The 24,578-nt window shown below is 38.1% G+C and overlaps 1 protein-coding gene across 1 annotated transcript; it reads left to right on the top strand.

The window, feature by feature from the left end:
• Positions 1-24,200, top strand: LOC142462857 (uncharacterized). Its single transcript, XM_075565073.1, has 5 exons — positions 1-100; positions 3,694-3,999; positions 5,393-5,470; positions 5,836-6,818; positions 23,112-24,200. The coding sequence occupies exons 1-5, from the start codon at positions 1-3 to the stop codon at positions 24,198-24,200; spliced, it is 2,556 nt and encodes an 851-aa protein (XP_075421188.1).
• The last annotated feature ends 378 nt before the right edge of the window (positions 24,201-24,578 follow it).

Genomic DNA, 24,578 nt, shown 5'->3' with positions numbered 1-24,578 from the left:
ATGGGTACAATCGATTGCATCCATGTTGCCTTGATCCCGCCTAGACTGAATGAGGATGTGTACCATAACCAAAAACACTTCCACCATCAATGTGCAGGTGGTATGTGATGCCAATATGAAGATTCTTAATGTGGTAGCTAGCTTCTCGGGTTCCAGCCACGATTCCTCTATTCTGAGAAACTCATCAGTCTTCCATGTATTTGAAATGGGTTATTTTGGACATGGTTGGCTGGTGGGTGTGTACATATAATAGAATCAAGTGGTAAATTACCGTATGTTTTATGCGTATATATTTGAGATTGAAAAGTTATATTATTATGAAATATATATTGTGTTTCAGATACTCACATCTATATTAATAAATACTTGAAGCTACATCTGAAAAACATTGTTTATACTACAAATGTCCGTGAATTGATTGTATCACATATATAGAGACACACACACACACACACAAACACACATTTTACAGACAATGCAGCAGTTATGTCAAACATATGCTTAAACATTTTTAGAGACAACATAGATAACATTACATAATGCCAATTATTATTGACTACACTATGGATGTGTTATTGAATAGAATACAAATATGTACTAATGTCTCAAAGACACATATCTGCATGTTTTGTGAGCCTACCATATATGAATAAACACCTCACATCTGATATAACATTTTTATTTTTAATCTATGCAACGTTTTTTCTCAAAACAACAATATATATTTTTTTACTTTAGTACAATTTTTTTACTTTTGTACAATGTGTAATATTAATTTAAAACGCTATACTATAGGTGATTCAGAATACTGGATCCGACCGTGGCTCTTAACCCAACTGGCTAACCTTCAAACCCCTGCAGAGGAGCAATAAAGTGTGGCACACATATCCACTCAATCGGTTATAGAGCGGACATTTCAACTGCTTAAAAGCCATTTCAGATGTCTTGATAGATCTGGTGGTGTAACACAGTATATTAGTGCATACAGATAACATATACTGTTTTTATTACACTTTCACGAATAAATAAATTTTGATTATACACACATTTTTCACCCCTGACCACTTTATTTTATAAAGATCAGCAGTGCGCCTAAAAGGGATTCTCTATGTGCCTTCCTTGGTACATCTCTATATCTAGATCTGGTGGTGCCCTACAGTACAAGCCTGAAAAGGTGCCTGACATAGGGATTTGTTGCTGGATTCTGCACTATATTGCATGGTGTCACAATCTTCCAGGCAACACACAGGAGGGTCTCAAGGAGGACCCTCCTGTCCATATTGCACGGGATCAAGGGCAGACAGTCAGTGGGGTGGAGACACATTGGAATGTGATCGCCACCTATTTCTCTGGTAACCAACAATGTACAGTATCTGTTAATAATAATAATATATTCTGTCCTTTGTGTTTATTATAATTATATGTGTACAATTTGTATCATCATAGGATAGTGATGGCTGTTCACATCTTCTATTTACAAGCTCTGCTTTCAATGTAAATTCATGCATATGCGCAAAGGGAATTATCTGAATGCCATGTACTACAGCACACAACACAATTGATTCACAAGGTCACTTGCATTGCACAATATGACAATTGTTGTACAGTGATTTTATATGCTTATTATTATTAACTAATATAAACATGTAAATGTTGAACAATATTCTCTTTCAGGATGTTTGACATGATGTTAATCAATATCTTCTTTGTAACCAATAGGTTGCAGTGTTAAAAGAGTGAGTATTAAATGTTCTAAGTTAATTTGTTAAGACAAACCCAATCTATTTTGTAGTCCGTATGTAATTACTGATAATTACATATGAACAATAGGAATAATATTATTGTTTTGAATTTTACCTAAGAAGATGAAATAGAGGAAATGTGTTGAAACAAAATAATGGTGCATATGAGTACATTGTGAACAATAACATACATACATGACAATGTAACAAACATTTTATTTTGGAGCATCTTTCACGTTTGACATTTTATGTTGTTGACATGAGATGTGTGTTAATTACTTTATATAATGTATTTTCACCTGGCTAATTTTACATACTGTATGACATGTGTTTGTTTGTTCAAAACATTTTAACATAGTAATCATCCTTCCATAAATATATAAATATTATTTATTGTATGGATATATTACGAAATAAAAACTAAATTTCTCTCAACACCTAGAACTGTTTTTATTCAAACATTAGATATAATTGGTATTTTTTTATGTCACCAAATGTAGTATTCATACAACTTTGTTGAAATATAGGGCCTCATGCAGTAATCGTCGATTAAGTGAAATCGGCAAGCTTACCGATTAGTCATGTTAATGGCGATTTTTCCTCTCCGTATGCAGTAAGTGCCGAATACATTCAAAATCAACCCGAAAACAAATCCGCCCACTCTCACGATGATTAGCCGATCACACACAGGTGTATCGGCGTGCGTGGCGGGGTGCTGATAGGTTGCCCAATCACAAATCTTGCTGAATCAGGCGAAACAAGCATGTATTGGATTGCGCGCCATATTTAAAGGCAACGTGTACTGCTAATCATTCTCTGTGTTGTTGGGAGTGAGAGAGAGAGAGACGCACAGAGCTGGCTGATTGAAGATTTGCATATTGACTGAGAGACTTGTTGTGTATTGGGTGAGCTTTGTCCATTGTTGTTTTGTTTACATCTTTGTCTTGTTTTATATGTGGAAGTGTTTCGTGTGATTGGCTGTACATTAGTTGTCTGTTTTTTGTGAGTGCTGGAAGTATGCCCGCAAAGCGTGGGAAGAGTGATGCTGGTGGGAGTGGAAGTGCTACTCGTGCGAGTACGCGTCGGAGTGAACGTACTGTTCAGGGGAGTGCTGTTGCTGGGAGTGGGAGTGTTGTTGCTGGGAGTGGGAGTGCTGTTGCTGGGAGTGGGAGTGCTGTTGCTGTGAGTGGGAGTGCTGTTGCTGTGAGTGGGAGTGTTGTTGCTGGGAGTGGGAGTGTTGTTGCTGGGAGTGGGAGTGCTGTTGCTGGGAGTGGGAGTGCTGTTGCTAGGAGTGGGAGTGCTGGTGCTAGGAGTGGGAGTGCTGGTGCTAGGAGTGGGAGTGCTGGTGCTGTGAGTGCTGCTGGTGGCGCAGTTGCTGATGGGGTGGATGGTGGTGGCGTGCTTGCTGGTGGGCAGCTTTTGGAGTCTCTTCCATTGGAAGAAGGAGAGTCCAGTCAGCACCAGCCAAGCTCTGACCCTAAACCTGCTCGGAAGAAACGTGTGGAGAAGCCACGTAATCCTCGCTTCAATGACCAGGAAAATACAGCTCTTGTCACTGGCATTCTGGAGCACTATGACAGTATATATGGACATTTACTAGGTAAGTGTACCTTTACATTTATTATTCAAATACATGTGATCCTAGGTCATCTGAGTTTTGTTCATATGCAAATATGGGTTCAGAATATCTTTCTATGTTAATTAGTCTGGAAACACAGCTTTTTATCATGCCTTACAAGGACAACTAAACACAGGCGGTCAATTTGCCATAACTGCATACAATATGAATGCAACCTTGCTTACATGTATAGGTTTAGTAGTGAATGCTCATGTGCTTCACATATTACACATAAAACAGCATGTTTGCTATCTCTTGGAACAGCTAGCAGTGTAGGAAACTGGTGCTTCTATTATTATTAATTTACCTCATATATTTTATATGTTTTTCAAGGGCGGACAAGTTCAGCAAGCAGAAAAGAAATGTGGGACACAATAGTCATTGGTGTCAATGCGTGTGGGAATCATGTGAGGGACAAGCGGAATTGTCACAAGAGATTTGATGATATTAGGTCCAAATTGAAAAAGAAAATACAACACCAACGCGTGCATGCTACTGGCACTGGAGGTGGGCCGACACCACAACGTCTCATATTAAGTCCATTGGAGGAGCTGCTTCGGGCAAAATTACTTCCCGTCGTCGTGGAAGGCTTACCTGGTGACCGTGATATAGGAATTTATCCCTCACAATTTCCACCAGGTGAGAAATATTAATGTACTAGGCGTGTCGTTGCTTACAGTTATTTTGCATATTTACACTGCTTTTTATACTGTCTTCACAATATAAGCATACCTGCATCTATATATGTATATGTCTGATTCTGTATATATATATCTCAAAATAGACATATATGTTGTAGTCCTACTAAAAGCAGTAACTAATATAGCACGTGCCATTGTGTGCTCATTTACATGTGAATTCCCAAAATGCATTGCTGCAGTGGAAGCAATTGATGGTGGGCGAAGATGGGGAACAACAGGGTAGTACACATGTGTAACACATGTTAATGAGAAATTATTACTAGCTACAGGTACAGAACAGAAATATGTATAATATTATTGTGTATTTTATTTATTTTACTCCGACAAACATGACATTACTGCCTATTTTAAGCATGCATCAAATATATTGCATGCAACGGCCTACAAACATCACTTGCACTAACACATCTATAGTTGTTTATGAAAAGGTCCATTTTTGCTTTAAGTCATATACAGACAGCATAATGAGGCACACGTATCATATGTTATGTCATTGTTTTCATAACTTAAAAACTGCACACGACTATTTAGCTCATCTACCATTGTGTTAAAGCAGCTGCAATTAATATCTCATCACAGCATACACTTCAACAGAGGGGGTGGGGTTCAGCACACACACTAATTACAGCCTCATTTTAGGGTCAACTTAGTTCACACCATTTTCACCTGTTTCAAGTAATTGAAAGGTGTGGCTGATTAGGCTTTTTGGGGAAGTGAATACCGTTCTTACAACCTGACTAGCACAACTGAAGTTAATCACACTCATTTGAAAGCTTCACTTTAGCTACTAAATGCCCCAACAACTCATTACTTATCAAAGCGTACGTCACACATTAGTTCACTCATATCTATAGTTGAACTACTATCAACGACACATTATCACACACTGCATGTGTTGTCTTGTTGAGTCACAGCCACATTCATGTGTGCCACATCTTATATTAATGTACCACACATATCCTCTACCAAAAACAACACTTTTTGCAATATGACCACCTTCATGATAACCATTGTGAATGGTCATCTCATGATAGTTATGTACATTATGATACTGATATCACTACACAACATATGATTTTTATGTACAAAATGTATCTATTTATCCTCAAGCATTACTGCAGAAACATAGTATGTTTTATGTTAGGGAACTCAAAAGTTCTAAGTACACAGGCATGTACATTGTTATTAAAACTATTTATGTTCACTTTCACACACACATTTTGGGTTAAGGAACTGATGCTGTTACGTACTCATAAATACAGAACATACAATAACTGTTTGTTCAATATTTACACATGTAAATGTAAAACTTATGTTATTGTTATATATAGTTGCCCCTGAAGGACATGTGTCACCTGAGACGGAACAAGTGTCTTCACCTGGGTCAGCCAGCTCAACACACCTAGAAGGTGAGTGTATCAGTTGGTGGCCATATAATATGTGCTCTTCTATATGTTATGTTGTCATGTTCATTATTTGTTTTGCACATGTTCTTTAAATAGGATTACTTAGTGTATGTGAAAATGAAGTGTAAGGCAACATGTATTGTGTTAGTGATGTTAACTATCATGTAGGAGTTGTGAGTTTACAGCAAGTTTTCATTCACTCATATTTCATACTGAGTCCAAACATTATTCTTAAGTCAAGGTAGTTTTTAATGTGAGGTTATAAAACGTATGGAAACATGTTAGTTGTTACTTATGACACAGTAGAATTACATAGTAACACAGCAGAGATTAACATGCCATTTAATAATGTGTACATTTATTTGTAGAACATGATGAAGAGGATTATGATGATGATGATGATGATGATGCCGCCGCCGCCATAGACACACAAATACAAGCAAGTGACCATGAAGAGGTTCCAATTGAAACTGTTTTACCGCCAAATCGTCCAGCAAATACCACATATGATGCAATTGTAGCTTCTGAGGGAAAAATTGTGGAAGCAGAAAATCGTCGCCATTCTGACCTGATGACAGTGCTGGAAAGGATGATTGCACTGCAGGAAGAAACAGTTTCACAATTGGCACATCTCCACAGAGTCTTCATTGAAGTGCCTAAACAGTTGCAAAAAATCAACACCTCATTCGAAGCATTAGTTGTTCAGCAAACACAAGCTAATTACTTGAGAATGACTAATGTATCACAATTCAACATCAACACCTCACAGGCAGGATCTGTTCATGCTGGCCAGTTTTCACCACATTCATCTGATCTTCATTCACCAGGTCCGAATGTTACCGGTCAAGTAGCAGACATTGCTGTGCAGGTTCCTGACGACATCCTACCGCTGCCATCTGTACAAATTCAGCAGCTGACACCTACAAAGGAGGCGACAAAAACAAAACAAGACACACATGAAACAGACCAACCATCACTTGTGCAGTGTCTACCAACTTGCTCACATGTGTCAGTGGGCACAAGCCCTGTCCGTGAACAGTCACTACCCAAAAGCCCTGTAGGTGAGTCACTGCCCAAAAGCCCTGTAGGTGAATCGCTGCCCAAAAGCCCTGTAGGTGAATCACTGCCCAAAAGCCCTGTAGGTGAATCACTGCCCAAAAGCCCTGTAGGTGAGTCACTGGCCACAAGCCCTGTAGGTGAACAGTCACTACCCAAAAGCCCTGTAGGTGAGTCACTGCCCAAAAGCCCTGTAGGTGAATCACTGCCCAAAAGCCCTGTAGGTGAGTCACTGGCCACAAGCCCTGCCCGTGAAGTGCCAGAGGCCACTCAAAGTGGCTCTGTTGTGGCTAAAGTTGGTGGCAAAAAAAAAAGGAAAATTCAAGAGACAACAAGCAGGCCTGTTACTCGCTCGCAAAAGGAAAAAAATAAATAAATTTTATAATTCACAAAATATGTCTTTAGCCTTGTTTTGTTGACTTCAGATTATCTAATTACTATTGTATGTATGCTGAAGACTGTGTTGTTTCCAAACTTTCAAGTATGTTCTTGTACACGTGAAGTATTGGAAATGTTAACACTCCTAATTAATGAATAGTGTTATAAATATTGATGTATTAATCGTCTGTTCAGTAATGGTCCACCAGGAGCCAGTTGCTAAGTTTAGAGTAGCTGCCATTGACTTTGCAGCAAAACATTGCATTTGGGTGTGTTAATTGATGTAATCATTGCATGTGCATATTATTTTCATGCAATTATAAAAGCACCTATTTAACTGCAAACATCTTTCTTGTACGTGTACAGCAGGATTTTGTGTTAAATATTACTTACCTTTGGTGGCCATTGTAATGTTGTCCTTTAATCATTTATGTGTTCTTGTTTCAAGAACATCTCTGAATTTATACTAATATATATGTAGTATGTATTGATATATGCACACACACACACACACACACACACAGACACACTGTGTGTGTGTCTGTGTGTGTGTGTGTGTGTGTGTGTGTGTGTGTGTGTGTGTGTGTGTGTGTGTGTGTGTGTGTGTGTGTGTGTGTGTGTGTGTGTGTGTGTGTGTGTGTATATATAGTACTATCTAAACTGGTATAGATGTATTTACAAAAAACATACACTTCATGCTTCCTTGTGAAAACACACTATTTTAATAATACAGGCCTAATGTTTGACAACTATACTAAGTGTGAGCCTCTAACATTATTGGGTGCAAACAAATGTTTATTACTTAATTCACTCATGTTTATCACCATTTAAATAGGTTTCATACAAGGCCTACTTACTGCCATCAATATGTTGTGTGTACTCCTGCAATATAAAAAAATAACTATATATATATATATATATATATATATATATATATATATATATATATATATATATATATATATATATATATATATATATATATATATACATATATACATATATACATATATACATATATACATATATACATATATACATATATACATATATACATATATATATATATATATATATATATATATATATATATATATATATATATATACATATATATACATATATATATATATATATATATATATATATATATATATATACATATACATACATATATACACACACACACACACACACACACTATACATATAGTACAATATACACTTTATATATATATATATTTATGAGAGAGATATATTTATATATATATATATAGATACACACGTATTTAAATTCATGCAGACAGGTAGTTAACCAGACTTTCAAATACACACAGAAATGTATGTGGGAAAAAAACATTTCATTTTGCAGGTGTGTGTATTTACTGATATGGCTGTCTAAGCACTATTTTCACACAGTGCTCTTTGTTATTTTTCAAGAAAACTCAATGTTACTGAAATAAAAGTGTAGGAATGTTTTCACAAACGAGATAAAAAAAATGATACATGTTTTTCCCACATTCGGCTATCACTAACCACAAAAGTTAAACCAATTAAAAGGACACATCCAATTGGCGTTTGAAATAAGGAGTAAAAGTAGTTACTTTTGTTGACCTTGAAAACGAAACACAGGAATTTGTTAGCCATTGAGCAGAATCATTTTGATGAGCAAAGAACACAGAACTGCACACATCTTATGTGCTACTCTGACATGGCTGATGAATTCGTTAACAATAGGAATCCACTCTTAGGTTATAAGTACATGGTTTCAGAAGCAATTTTGAACAGTCGCGGACACAAAGCGAGCACACGCCAAATCTATGATTTGATTCGAGCAAAATATCCTTATTACCAAGACCGTAGGCATGCGCGGAATTTTAATTCATCAATAAGATTCACTTTATCAACTAATGACTTTTTTGAACGTGTGCAGGATAAGCTAGAACACACCTATGGTTTCTGGAAGATTGCAAAGGAAAAGCATTTTATCCTGAAAGAGGGCACATATATTGTTGTTGACTTGCCCAAGGTCACAAGGAGCCGACACCGGGAATTGAACCAGACTCCCCTGCTTCAAATTCTCAGTGCCAGTGTGTGTCTTTACTCACTGAGCCACTCCTTCTCCCAATGTAAAGGACACTTACAACCAACTAGCCATTTCTTGTTAAAAATCTCTTGTTACATGGGTATGTTGATAAAATGGTTTGGGACTGTAGCAAATAATGTTATTGGCCAGATGTTGTGGTCCCCTACAATGCATGATGTTCTGATTATGACATCAACATCATGTAATGAAGTACGTTTCTGTGTATATTTCATTAACCTAACTAACTATAGTTTACTGTGTTTATTAAACGTTCTAAAAATACATAGTATAGTCAATATGATGATATAAGCTACCATAATAAAGCTGGTGTTATCATTTGTCGGTGTTATACATGGATCCTACACAAATTGATACAGACACAAACAGTTGTCTTACAAAGTGTGTCTATGCTAATGTGCACGTGATTGACGTTACAATTGTGAGAATACTTGATAATTATCATCATGATAATGATGAAGTGACGTGATTTATATTGCAAAAATATTACCAACATTGTCATATTGGTAAATTAGAAATGCTAAATGACAGTAACATTTGCAACAAAATTGTGTTTTCTGTTAACAGTTTTACACTTGGTACATGTAGGACACATCCACACACGTGTGACTTATACATACACATGTCACAAATGTAAATTAATGTTGACTATTAATTCCAGCATTAAAAAACACCTACATTGCTAAATATAAGATGTAGTACGCATTGTTGTGATTACAGGCATTCATGCATGGAGTGTTAGGATCAGTCAATTTCATCCGTGATGAATGAGCTCCCGTAAGTAAACAAATAAGTACAGTTATCCCCTTGTCTCCAAACACATCTATATTACATTAATGGAATTTATAAGGAAACATACATAAAATGTGATGAAATGTGAGTAATCATTTTCTAATACAATGCACATGAAAGCTCAAGAGTAGCTAAATGCATATACATGATACAGAAAGTACATGTATGTTACATTTGTGTTAAAACCAATATGTTGGGTTTTTACTTCAAATAATTATAGGAAGATTGAGGTAGGCACATCTTATGAGAGATGTCAGCAAATATACATACCATGATCAGTCATACTGGAGATATACCTATAATGCAAAGGAACAATATATAAATTGCAAACATTGACATGCCATCTTCAGTACCGTAAACAACACAGCAAAGTGTGTATTTGGTGTTAAATGTGCAACACCATGTATATTTAATCACATTCAAAATGTAAATCAGCCTGGTGTACACATCATATGGATGTACATGTTACACTGCACCAATAACATTGTATGTAAGCATACTAGAAGCATGAATGAGTATGGGCATAATATGTGTATTGTGTTAGCATAAGGAACAACACAATGCTAAAATATTAGTGCTTTGTTACCCCAGTTGTATTCACATACACACAACTAAAGTAAAATTGAAGAGGGATTATATAACCTGTGCAACAATAACATACCGGTGCCACATCCCTTTGTGCACACAGCAGAGAGAAGAAAGGTGTGCAACCCATATTCATCTGTGTCCTACCAGAAGGGTATATAAAAAAACATTATTGTTAAGATAACATAATGTAACTATAAAAGTATAACTTGGAACATATATGTTTTTACTTACAAGAAAAAAATGAATTGATGAGATTCTGGCGTGTCTGGCCACCACTGGCTGTTTGTTCATTTTCAGCAGCTACATGGGTGGGATGCTCGTCTACCAAAGGCTCAGCTAGGTCTGACTGTACATTGTGCCTCAGTGCAACATTGTGCAAAATGCAACAGGCAAGGATAATATCAGACACTTTTTGAGGCTTGTATAGAAGAGCCCCACCAGTTCTGTCCAGACACCTAAATCTGGTCTTGAGTAGGCCAAATGTCCTCTCTATAACAGATCTTGTAGATATATGGGCTGCATTGTACCTGTCCTCTGCTTCAGTTTGAGGGTTTAGCACCGGAGTCAAGAGCCACGGCCTAATTCCGTATCCTGAGTCACCTATAATGAATGGAGCACACATAAGCTGACATTAGTGATCAAATTGTACAATGCCAACATTCCTAAATAAAAATGTGTTTTGTGTTAGAACATGTAAATGTGTACTCACCCAGCAGCCAACCATGTTCAAAATGTCCCTCTTCGAACGCATGGAAGACTGAAGAGTTCCTCAGGATGGAGGAATCGTGACTGGAACCAGGGAATTTGGGTACCACATGCATTATCCTCATCGTCGCATCACATACCACCTGTACATTGAGTGAATGGTAGTGCTTACGATTGCGGTACACATGCTCACTCTGACTAGGTGCAATCAAAGCAAAATGTGTGCAATCGATTGCACCCAGCACACATGGTATCCCTGCTATATTATAAAAGCCAGTCCTGACTTCCAGCCACTCTGTCGCCTCTGTAGGAAAATGAATATAATTCCTAGCGCGTCTATTGAGTGCATAGAGAAACTGGGTCAAGGCCCGCGAGAATGTAGATTGCGAGACCCCGCCCACTATGCCCACAGTTGTCTGGTATGACGCGGAAGCAAGATAATGTAATGAGCACAGCATTTTAACAAGCCCAGGGACTGCACGACCTCTGGCTGTGAAAAAATCTAAATCTCCCCTTATCTCCTGATAAAGAGATAAGATTGCTGCTGAACTCAAACGATAGCGACTTACAATCTCCTCCTCACTCATCCCATCTAACAGGGTTCTCTCCCTGTACAGACGCGGACGAGGCACAACTTGTCTCCTCTGTCTTCTCCTCTGATCTCCTGTCCCTCTACCTGTCCCTCGGCCTGTCCCTCTCCCTGTCCCTGTCGTATCCGCGTGACTGTCCCTGTCACTGTCCCTCGGTGTGTCCCTCCTTTGCCCTATATGATTCTCTTCATCATCAAGCATGTCATAGAAAAGAATGTTCCTCCGTCTCCTAAACAATCTCAACATTTTGAAATGAGTAGCTGTGAATGAGCAGGTAATGGGCGTCCTTTAAATAGGTATGTGATGATGTCAGGTGACATAGTAAAATGCAAGGTGTTACATTAACATAATAAAGTACTTCTGTGGCAAGCTGTGTGCAGTTCTTGTTATAAGTATTTGTTGTGTGTATTCTGCAGGGAATGATGCTATTTGGCAATGATGTGACGTGAACCTTTGTAGAAACATTGCTTGCAAATAAATAGTTGCATGTGCAATGCATGTAACACTTGTGAACGCAACAGTCAGTCATGTAATTAGACAAAAAGGCTGAGATTGACGTGGGAAAAGTTTTGTGTAACATGTGTAATTAGGCATGTTATTGTCACATGTTGACAACAATGAATTGTCGTGTGCATATGCATCCATTTCTGTAATGAGGATAGTTGCTATAGAATGAGTTTACAAGGTGTCCCAATGATGAATTACTGTACATGTGTGTATAAGTTAGGTTGAAGTGCTTGTAATGCTACGGTTACAATGTAAACATGCAATGTTATTGAGCGTCCAATAAGTGACGTCATGAAAATAGGAAGGACCCAAAACTAGATGTAAACATGAGAATACAGATGTACATGAACGTTTAAAGATGCGTGTCACATTACAAGCATTGTGTAATGTAAAGGAACATGAATATACGGTGTATGTGTGACATGTGTGTCATGTGTAACATCATGTAAATAATTGTTGGTCAGTTCAGTAAAATGTGTGATATGATGTGAGGTTCTCCTTTAAGAGTTGAGTATAGTATTTTTCCTTGGCACATCATCACATGATGAGTAATGTGACCCGCAAATGCTGAAAACATGTAAAAGTATAATGTTATGCAAATAATACACGTCAGCTGTGACACAATGCAGGGAATGCCCCCACACTGTAATGCAAATGACGTTTGTATTGTGAGCAATGAAACGTAAACAGTACTATACTGTTATACGTCCCCGCTCCATTGACTCCATTGATGTACAGAAGATTTTTTTTTTCTAAGTGCCGTTCCGGCAGCCTTAGCGATCGTTCTCCCCTCCAAACTGCCAACTTTAGTTGGCGGGAGAAATTGGCCATAACATCTCAATTTCGTAGTGCCAATCAGCCCCGATAAGCTGTTTTTTTTTGTTGAATACAGCCGATTTAAAAAAGTGGCGATCAGTGGCGAAAACAGGCTTATCGGCAGGCGAATGGCCATAACAAAATAATCGGCTCCGAAACCTGGCGAAATCAAGCACTTATCGGCGCTTACTGAATCTCAAACCCAATTTTGCCTATAAAATGGCGATAATTCCCTTATCAACGCTTACTGCATGAGGCCCATAGTTACTGAAAAATGTGTTCACTTTACCCTTGATATGCATACTCAGTGCATTAAAACATATTTATGTATAATTTTAGCAAAATATTATGTCACACAACTACATATTAGCATAGCTATGTATGAATATATATGTAACTATCAGTATTAGTACATATTTTTTTTAAACAATTACATATATTATGTAATATTGGTCAAAAATTGAAGTAATCGCGGAAATAAGCATCAATGTCTACAGAGTGCAAGCAGAAGAGTGATCTTTTGAATCCTCGAGCAGCAGACTTTTAGTGTTACCTGTTGGGTCCATATTGAGAAGTTTCCAGTGAAGGAATCTATTTCCTTGGAGTGCCTGTAGCCGGAGGAAGCAGCACTGGGAGACACAGGGTGCCATTACCTTATCTAGTACACAGAGGAACAGAGGGAACACAGAAAAATTCTGCTGCCAGTGCTCAAGGGCCAAAGCGTAGAATGTCTTATTCTTAGAACATAATGGCACACGTCTGCAGCATATAACTATCACTCTAAACAAGCGTATTAAGCTGACCCAGTGGAGCAGGCTGGGGGGAAGGGTAAGGTGAGGTGACGCTAAGAGTCGCCGACCATCCAGAGAACAGCCAGGCTGACGCTAAGTCACCCACCGTCCCCTCTGCCAATGATAATACCTGCTTTCATGCTTCTTGATCCGGTGTAGCCAAAGAGATAAAGGTGAAGCACCGTTGAGTGAATGCCTGCAGTGATGTGTGTCCTGGAATCCACGTGCAACCAGCAAAGGTACCAGGACAGCCAAACGAAGAAGCGGTGCACTGAGGTAAGTAGAGAACCACACGCAGCTCTAACAAAAAACGACTAATTTATTGGAAAAAAAAGGGAACAAACATCATGAACCTCTTTCTCTTTGAGATTTTCTCATACATGCTGTTATTCAAGTCCTGTTTGTGAGTGCACAATTTATATTTTTCTAGCCCGATAAAATAATTTTTATACTGTAACACACTAGGAGTGAAGCTTTTTACGAGCGAAACGTGTAGAGTCAAGAGCAAGTAGGCCACACAAGCTCCCAAAACTGCCCTGCACAGTCGGCACCCGCGGCTCCGAACAACAGGATTATCCGTGACCGGAAATGACGCAGACCATTGCCGGAAGTGACGCGACGCAGTCGGAGAGACCAGAGAATCTGTGCCACCTTTAATTTTTATGTGTACATGCCACACTGATAAAATGTAAGTGTGATACTATTCAATTAAATATATTACCATTATTGAGCATACAAAGTTGCACTAAGAGTGTACTTTTCTGTCTTGAACCGAGGATTACCACGTTGGATCTTCCTGAGCTGAGATTGATATTGATACCCACTGCTGTTTAATCACTGGACAATTGTGAGTCCCCATTTCTGTTGAAACCATGATGTCTCTTATTTAAAAAAAACAACTACACTATATTATTCTTATATTTTTCCACATATGGTGAAATCTGTGTTTCCCAAACCTGTCTTTGGAACACTAGGAGTGTGCCTGTTTTCTTTGTCTTTTTGCATATATATATATATATATATATATTTCTGACTGGTAACAGTCTCTGGAGGTTAGGTGGCACCTCCCCCCAGAGCTCAACCCTCCCCACCTTTTTAACTTGGGAGGTTCTTGTAACTTGCTGAAATGGACAGGACTCACAGCAGTTCCTTCCCCTCATACAGAGGTAACATGAAGGGTTCATAGTTTTAGTGTTAGGACCTGCATTTTTGGTTTACCTTGACGTTGGTATGCAGGCTTACGACGCTTTGGCCAAAGGGTTTAACTAAATAACCAAGTTATTACTATTATTATTCAAGTATTTATACTTTATACTCATTACCATATATGTTTTGTCAATTTCATGTAGCATTGGGCACCCGTGTCTTCTGTTGTACGTATACATTTGCCACCCTCCGTAGCACTCATTTTGGCATAAATATATATTCATGATGTGGTGGATGTAGGAGTTTGAGCTATCTGGGAATGTGTGTTAAATATATATATATATATATATATATATATATATATATATATATATATATATATATATGTATATATATATATATATATATATATATATACTGTATATATATATATATATATATATATATATATATATATATATATATATATATATATATATATATATATATATATATATATATATATATATATATATATATATATATATATGATAGTGTCTTTACTTTGGAGTTCAAATTAGTTTTTCTTTTTAGAACAATTTCAATGTTATAATTCAAATAAGTAAATCATAAATGTATACTGTACAGTGCTTTCTAAAATTAACTAATTACACATACAGTATTGTCAGACCATACATTAAAAACAACAGTACCTCATGTCTACTTAAGATGTATTGTGAATTATTGTAAATAAATATATATTGAGTTATTTTATATTTCTTGAAATCACATAACACAATGTTTGTAGGTAGTAATTGGACATTCTTGTGCAATACATACTTTTAACTTATAGTCCCCTTACATGCACTGTGTGTAATATAATGTTAGTTTAGTTTATCACTACCATAAGTATTTTTTTTAAATGTAAAGAAAATATTTGACACATATTAGTGGACTTGTTTGTTCATTGAAAATAGAATGAACATGTACTGTACTCCCTGGTACTATATGTATGAAAGGACATACAGTACATTGAAACTGAAATTTACAACTGTACATTGGATTTAAAATACACAATGTATGAATCTATATGTATTTAACAAAGAACAATAACTACAAAGAAGTTACATTTTCAAACACGATTTTTATTTTTTGATTAATAACATTTGCAATCTAGTCATTCGCCTGTTGCTTTGTGTGTCTTAGGAATGTGTTCTCCCTCAGCCACGAACATTAGAACTTCTAGGTCGCCCACTTGCTGTTGTCACTTACTGTACATAATAGCAGATGGCTGCAATAAGGGTGGTGTTTGCCTTTGTATAGGTGGCTGTGCCAAGGGTGGTGTTTGCATTTGTATACAGGGTGGCTGTGCCATGGTTGGTGTTTGCATTTGTATAGGTGGTTGTGCCAAGGGTGGTGTTCACATTTGTATCGGTGGCTGTGCCAAGGGTGGAGTGACTGGCATGCAATGTGTTTGTGGCAAGTGTGGACTTAGTGGCATTATTCGAGCTGGCTGTGACAACGGTGTATGAGAAATTGTATCTGTTGTCTTCATAGTGTGTTTTATAACACGTTTCTTCCAAGTACAGGATTGTGTGCACCAGTATTTAAGAACTAATTTTCTCTTCTGTGTTGTACATCTTTTAGTTTTTGCAGGTGTCTTTGCAATGAGTGCTTCTGGAGATGTTTCAATAACGTTTGGTGGCGATGCTTCAATGACTGTTGGAGAAGACATTTGCAATAATCTTTGTGGAGACGCTTCACTAACTGTTTTTGGAGAATGTGCTAGGATGTCTCTGGTGAAAAAACTGCACAATCTAATGATCCAAATTCTGCGGAGGCAGGAAAGCGTACTTCCAATGCGATTGCTGAGGCCCAAATCTCATTGTATTTCAGTAAACTTGCAGCAATAGATTGCATCGAGGTATTGTGAATTTGAAATTCAGCAGTATTCAGTAGCAAGGTTTCTTTTATATTTGTGATTTCAGCTACCATTTGTTCATGAACACTCATCAATTGTTAATGACGAGATATTTGGCTTTGCAATAAACAAGCTTTAGATTGCTCGATTGAGGCCAAATGCTCTTGGTGGGCCCTATCACGATGTGGGGTAGCAGGTTGGTGATGGCTTAATCCAAGACTCTCAACATCCTGTAACGTGTGCTCACAACAAACTGGACTAGTCAATGGGGCTGAGATGGGGATGTATATAACCGCCGCCCTACAACTACAGGACCAGGTCAGGAGTGCAGAGTCAGTGTCGTGTAGCCGGGTAAGGGAAGAAGAGTTCGAGGTAGGTCGTATTACTTGTCATGGTCCGGGGCAGGAGAGTGGAGAATGGTCGTTATCCGTAAGCCGTGGTCGAGGAGAGAGAGGGGGTCCAAAAACAAGCCGAAGTCCAGGGGTTAAGAAAATACGGGTCCAGGTACGAGCAGGGGTCACAATACAGATCAGGCAAGGCACAGGAACAGGCAAAAGCAGGAAGCAGCAAGCATAATACATAAACAACACTTTATGCTCAGCAACCAGCACAGAAACACGGGGTAATAAAGTAGGTAGGAACCAATCAGGGGATAGCAGGAGAATGACGTCACACATAGGATACCAGCTGATAGGAGGAAACAAGATTGGTTTGCAGGTAAGAGGCAGCTGATACCTTTCTTGAGATTACCTGCCGCATGGCATGCGCGCACAGGGGGTGCATGACGTGAGGCAGGCACGTTGCCAGCGGTACCAAGTACCATGGCGCTATGATGGGAAGGAGACTCTGTGAGCGTGGTGTTCGGTGGCGCACACGGGCAGACCAAGGTCTGCCTGCACCGTAGGTATTGTTGTGTGACGCGCCTGAGAGGTGGTACCTAGTTGCGATCCTGACACATCCGTAGCAGAAAACATACACAGTGAATCTTCAAGTCCTGAGATGTTTCCAGTTCATTGAATATATGGTTGTACAATATGAGGATAACATTAATTGCTTGTCACATCTAAAATATCAATAACATAGTTTGATTTAACAATGTGTGCTGATTTCATTGTCAGTAACACATTCAATTGTGACATCACACTCATAATGAATGTAATCTCTAATTTAAAATTGAGCATGAAATTTTAGCACATTGAAACGGTACCTAGTGAGTCGGCCATGCATTAGAACATGGAATATTTGTGTACTCTCATAATTAATGCAGTGGATTTGACAACTCAATTACTATATTTTTATGTGACTGCAAAATCATATGTCCAAATTTTTAATTGCTAACTCTGCCGATGTGAGTCACATCTGCAACTGTCCTATGGTCATATGAATGTGTAGTTGTGGCACATAAATTGACACACAACAATGTTTAAAATGGAAGGCCTCACCTTCCATTAATGGTGATGACATCTGGGATGCAGGTGCTGGCACCTGTGTCCCGGCGGGACTTGCATGGGCCACTATGTAAATTTCTGAAAAGACAGTTGTTAAGAATGTTAAGTATGTATTCATAATATTATCTGTACTCTGCATACATAAGAATATATAATTCATGATAATCTTCTTTTATATGCGAGTGTTTAACTTTCATCAGCAGCAGGTGTATATGCTACATAACAATAATGTTTTACATTGACACATGACATCATGAAAAATACAATATGAATACTACTATATACTATGCAAATACAGATATGTATGAAAGGGTGTGTAATACAGTTTCTTCTGTGAATCTACATAAACAGTATGCATGTACTAAGTATTATTTTGCTCGCACACACTATAAAATCATGTCATCATAACAGAATAAAACTTAAAACAGAAATCATATTGTATTTTTGAATTTTGAAAAAATAAATTTCAAGTGAAAATATTTACTCATGTAAAAGTGCTGACCTGGGGGAAACAGGTGATTATACACACCGATATCCCTATCACCAGACAAGCCTTCAAACATGACGGAAATAATTTTTCACTCAGCTGCTCCTCCAACGGAGTGAGCCTTAGATTGGGTGCTGGATGTCCACCTCAAGTGCCTGAAGCATGTAAATGTACACTTTGCAATTTCGCCTTCAATTTTCGTTTTATATCGTCAAATCGTTTTTGGCAGTTATCATGAGTTCTGATTTTCAGAGGCAGACACAGACAGTCAAATCTGTTCCCACAAATCCTTTTCAACATGTGCGCTGGTCTTGCCTTTGGATATATAGCAAAATAACTTTTATCATGTACTTATCTTAACATCAAATATTTCTTTAAAACAAATGTGTGAACGCTTCTAAAATTTAATAAACATGCTATTTGCCAAATAATGTGTGGCACATGAAGTTTAAAAAAAGGTTGATACATAATAAGCAAATAATTAATATGAGAATATATTATATTTACATACAATTGTACAATTCCTCTATTCGTATACTAGTTGTAAACATTCAATGATAGCGTGTATATCGAAACTATGACAGTTATATGTAAATGTTCATGCAATGTGAATGAATAAATATTAGCTAATAGATGGCTATATACATTTTAACAGTCATTGCAAAGGAATTTCTTACCTACAGATGCAGCGGCCATTATTGGATTTCGAGATTTGTCTGTGATCTGCAAAAGTTTTGCTGGGGCAGACTTTAATGGCCCATTGGATTAAAACAGCAGGGGCTCCTGCTGTGTGAGTCCTACCAGGGTCTGCCTCTCTGAAATAGACGCCCAGTAAGAGATAGGCTGAATAAGTCAATCTAACACCCGCATCTCACAGGCGATTGCGGGGGGTTTATTTCATTTTAAACATTACAATAATGTAGCAGGGGGTCTCCAGAGCTGAACCGTGTTGATTTCAGGTCTGGGGACCCCCTACTTCCTGAGATACAGGCCCGTTATGGGGTGCCGGTATCTCCTATGCATTGAAATGTCCAGATCATGTGACGTGAGACATCTACATGCATAGGAGATACTGGTACCCCACAATGGGGCATGTATCTCAGGAATCAGGGGTTCACCAAACCTCAAATCAACAAGGTTCTGCTCCGGAGACCCTCTGCTACAATAGACTAGTAATACAATTTAAATTAAAATACACAATACACAACCCACCCCCTGTACCCCCACATAAAACCATATTTAATTTTTTTGCATACAGGATTAATAACAGAGGCCGGTGGGGGTCCCCGGGTGGTCCAAACTGGTGTTCAAAGGCTCCACAGTGCACTCCAGGGGATACCCACTGGTGTCTGGGGACCATCAGGTCATCCCCACTAGGCTCCGTGGGCCTCCAGGTTGTCCCTGAGTGTTCCCGCGGGTCCCAATGGGGTTCATGGGTGGTCCCTGTGGATGTTTTGGTGTCCCCAGGTCATCCCCACGGGTGTCTGGGGGCCCTCAGGCTTTTTCCATGGGTGTCTGGGGGCCCTCAGGTGGTCCCCATGGGTCACCGGTGCCCTACAGCTATGGGACCCCTGATTCTTCCACGCAGGTGTCCATGGGTCCTCATATAATATGGGCATGATAAGCTACTACTGTGTAGCAGTCAATGTTCACCCTAATACAAAAGCCTGACAATACAAAATACACAATAATAAAACCTACAGTATACAACAAGCACCTAAACCCCCAAACTTTAAAAATTTGAGCTATAGGCAACTCCTCCCCCTGATGTTATGCACACGAAACATGCGTAGGGTTGATGACGTCATCACACTGGCATCTCTGAGGGTGTTGGATCGTGGGTCACATACAGTGTCTATCTGGGGCTGGTAACGTTGTATCACACACTGGGATATACTTATGTGTTGGATTTACCCTATTGTATCATAGATCTAGCGCTTTCATGCTGCTGAAGTTTATTTTTCAACAGCCTTGGTTTACAGGACAGTTTTGATGCAGCTAATACATGAGGCAACATTATTCTAAGCATGCTGATTATAACATTTATATTTCTGATTGAAGTAAGAGCTGTTTCTTAGGTCACCAATTGATGTAGTTATACAGGATTACAGATGTACTATTTAGCAATTGTGTAGTCAGGTCTCCACTATTCGTGCTGTGTGGCCATACTGCACATTCCCACGTATATATTTGTGATATACTGAGCATTTATGTTGTTACATTGGGGCTTCTATGTCATCTGATACCTGGTATACTATGTGCCTATTAGGTGATTACACCAACAGGGGATTTTTTCCACTGCGTTCCAACCACTGCATTTATTAACTGGTGTATGTTGAGGATAATAATCCTATTATTTGAGTCTTATCTCATCAATTGACTTACACCAGACATGTCTTGATTCAACACCCCATAGGGGATATTAGTATTTGTTCGTTTTGTAATTTTAAATCGTCGCGGTTGTCATAATTAATAAAAATTTTTTTATTTTTTTTGAATTATTGTTTTTTGTGAGCTCAGACTCTCTCTAGTGTGTCACTAGGTAGGGGTGATTCTACCTCATATAGTGGGCCAATTGGTATCCCAGGCTAATTTAGCTATTAATATTACTTTGAGTGCAGTTAACTGGGTTCTTTTCGTTAATCTTAGAGTTAACTTGTTGTGCTATATAAGCTATAGGCAATCAATCAATTACCTAAATAAAACCACTAGCCAACCAATCAATAAAGGAAATACAACCACTAGCCAATCAATTAAATATATGACACCACTAGACAATCAATCAATGAAAGAATACACAACACTAGCCAAACAATACATTTCATATATAAAAGCAGTAACCAACACCAACACATCAATTAATTAATACATCCACTAGGCAACACATAAATTAAAACACAAAAATTAACCATTAGCCAACAAATTACATCATTAAAGAAAAACGCTAAACAATCTGTAAAAAAATACAAATCAAAACAAGGCACCCCAATTAAACACAATTTATTCAAAACAATAAACAAACATAGAAAATGTAACAGTCACTAGAAGAAATGCATTTGCCAAAAAATGCATTGGCTATTACTGTATTCATCTGTAACCTAAACAGGTACAGATTAATACATTGGCAGTCAATGGGCATTGAAAAACATAAAAATAGAAAAATCCAATCCAAAAACCTGTAAAAATAAAAGTACATACATTCAATATTGATCTTACCTTTAGAAGTGTTGGGCCTCCAAATCCCGGGGAATCAGCAAACTCTCCTACGGTGACGTCACGAAACACAATCCAATGCCTTCCACGGTGAAGATCCGGACCAGGTAACAAAATTCTTCTTTCTTTCATGTGGTATCACCTTCTTTCTTCATCTATGTGACCATTTATTTATTTTCTTTATCTTCTTTCTTTATCTTCATCTGTCATTCCAACCTCATGTTAAATCCACAATGTTCACAATGTTGACTCGCCGGCTTTCTTGAGTTCAAATGAGGGGTATAAATATGTTGGTTTTTGTGCACATGTCAGCCCTCATCATGATAAAGACTGTGTGGCAGTCGAAACGTTGGTTCTTTAGCTGTAACAAATCACCATTTTGCAAAGTCCGAATGCCTGGATCATCGTCTTTATCTTGTACAATTATGAGACCTGCAGGACATTCCCTGACTCTATGAGCACCGGCAGCTGACTTTTGGTTTTGCAAGTAAGATGTGAGCCAGTTATATCTCATGGATTGACTTTGACCTGTCCTAAACTTTCTGAGCACCATAAGCAGTTTATGCTTTATTTTCATAGTGAATGTACACAGTGATATTATCTCTCCTATGGACTTATACTCCTGATTTTTTTTCCACATATTGGCACTGTTCCTAGTTATGGGAATAGAGTGCGAGACCACTCTCCTCCTTTATTTAGTACCCGGTTGCTTGTTTGTTTTGTGTGTCAGAAGTGGACTGGATATTATTATTTACACACCACATATTCAGGTGTTATGGAAAACTTGAGTAATCTGTCATTAGGTGTCACACAGAGAACAACCACTCTATCTTTGACAGAACAAGAGATTAACCGCATAGGAGGCATTCAGACCAGATAGACCCATAGACCATTTACGAGTGTTGGAACGTCTCAAGAAGCGTGAGATTGAGCTACACTCACACGGGGATACTCTGTCCGAATATTACCATCAAGGTTGATACCACAAGGCTTTAGAATCAACAACAGACTGACCATTGGTTCGGATAACTCCGCATTCTGTGAAAAATTATGCCAGGTTATAAATAAAGCGTCGTCAGACCTTATTATTCTTGTTGTTCAGTAAATTGGAGTATTACTCACAGAGAAGAGATATTCTCAAAGTTGAGTTCCTGATTGAACATATGAATTCAGGTGCAGATACAATCAGCTCATTGGAGGATTTAAAGACACGGCTGGAGAAATTTAAGAGAGACCTGCCACATTTTAAGAAACAGAAGTTTAAAAAAGTGGTTAGAGATTATAAGGCTGAACACAGTTATCTCTGCAGAAACAAGAGAGTAAGACGAGACAGAAGCCTAGGGAATGAAAGCAACCATCTCCGAGGAATCTTGTTACAAGTGACTCTGATGGTCATTCTATGGGGGAACGACAGAGATTCAAGTCCGGCACCTTTTTTAGGACAACACCCTGCTACGGGAGGTCCAATAGGCTCAGGCGGGGGAAGAAGCCAAACAAAGGTCATCCAGGACTACCTAGTGATTAATTTGTCCCATCATGAACTGTATGACATGGAAATGTTGGTCCTATCTAAAGGACCATCATATGTACCTACTGTTAATCAAGACAATTTTAATGTAGAAGTGGATCTTTTTAAATTTGAGAGAAATATGAATATTAAATCTTTCTTTTCTTCCAGGATGGCGGAGGTGGCACAAACAACATCCACTGCACACAGACCTGATACGGAGAATACCATAAGTGAGTGTAAGTTGAGGTCCACATTTATAGCGCCCATTAAAATCCAATCGGTTAGTACGTATATGCTGTACATATGTCTGATAAAGGAGAATATGACTAAATATGCTAGATGCTTTACCAGAGGGACATACAATATGAGTCTTATAGAGAAAGTGTCTCTCAAAGCCCTTACTGAAAATAAAAATATCATTGTTCAGGATTATGCGGACTATAGAGAGGAGGCTATTTATCAGCTTCCTGACACAGATAGTTATATTCTGCTTACTAGGGATCCCATACATGAATATGCACGAGAAATTAAGTTGCTAATAGATATGGGTTTTAACAAGCGATGGCTGTTGGAGAAAGAAGTAGAATTCCTCTTTATGGAACATCCAAAGTGTCCTGTATACTACACGTTGCCCAAAATTCACAAAAGAATGATCAAACCCCCAGGTAAACCCATCAGTGCTGCTACATATTCATTGAATTAGCCATTGGTGATTTATGTAGATATGATTCTACAACCAGTAGTGATTACAATGCCGTCTTACCTTAAAGACACTTCAGATTTTCTAGTAAAATTAAGAGCTATCCTAATGACCAATGAAAATCTTATCATGGTCACTATGGATGTATCTAGCCTATAATCAAATCATACCATATGAAGAAGGGCTAGAGGTAATTAAGACAGCACTGACTTCACATTACTCACTCAGTACCCATTGAGAATATCATGCTGTTACATTTTATTTTATGTAAAAATTATTTTAAGTTTGAACAACAGTACTACCTGCAGACTAAGGGAACTGCAATGGGTAGCAATGTGGCTCCGGCCTATGCTAACCTGTACATGGCACACTTCGAGAGTA

Source organism: Ascaphus truei, chromosome 11 (assembly GCF_040206685.1).
Source record: "Ascaphus truei isolate aAscTru1 chromosome 11, aAscTru1.hap1, whole genome shotgun sequence".
In the NCBI taxonomy this organism is placed as follows: Eukaryota; Metazoa; Chordata; class Amphibia; order Anura; family Ascaphidae; genus Ascaphus; species Ascaphus truei.
This window is presented reverse-complemented; position numbering and strand designations above follow the sequence as displayed.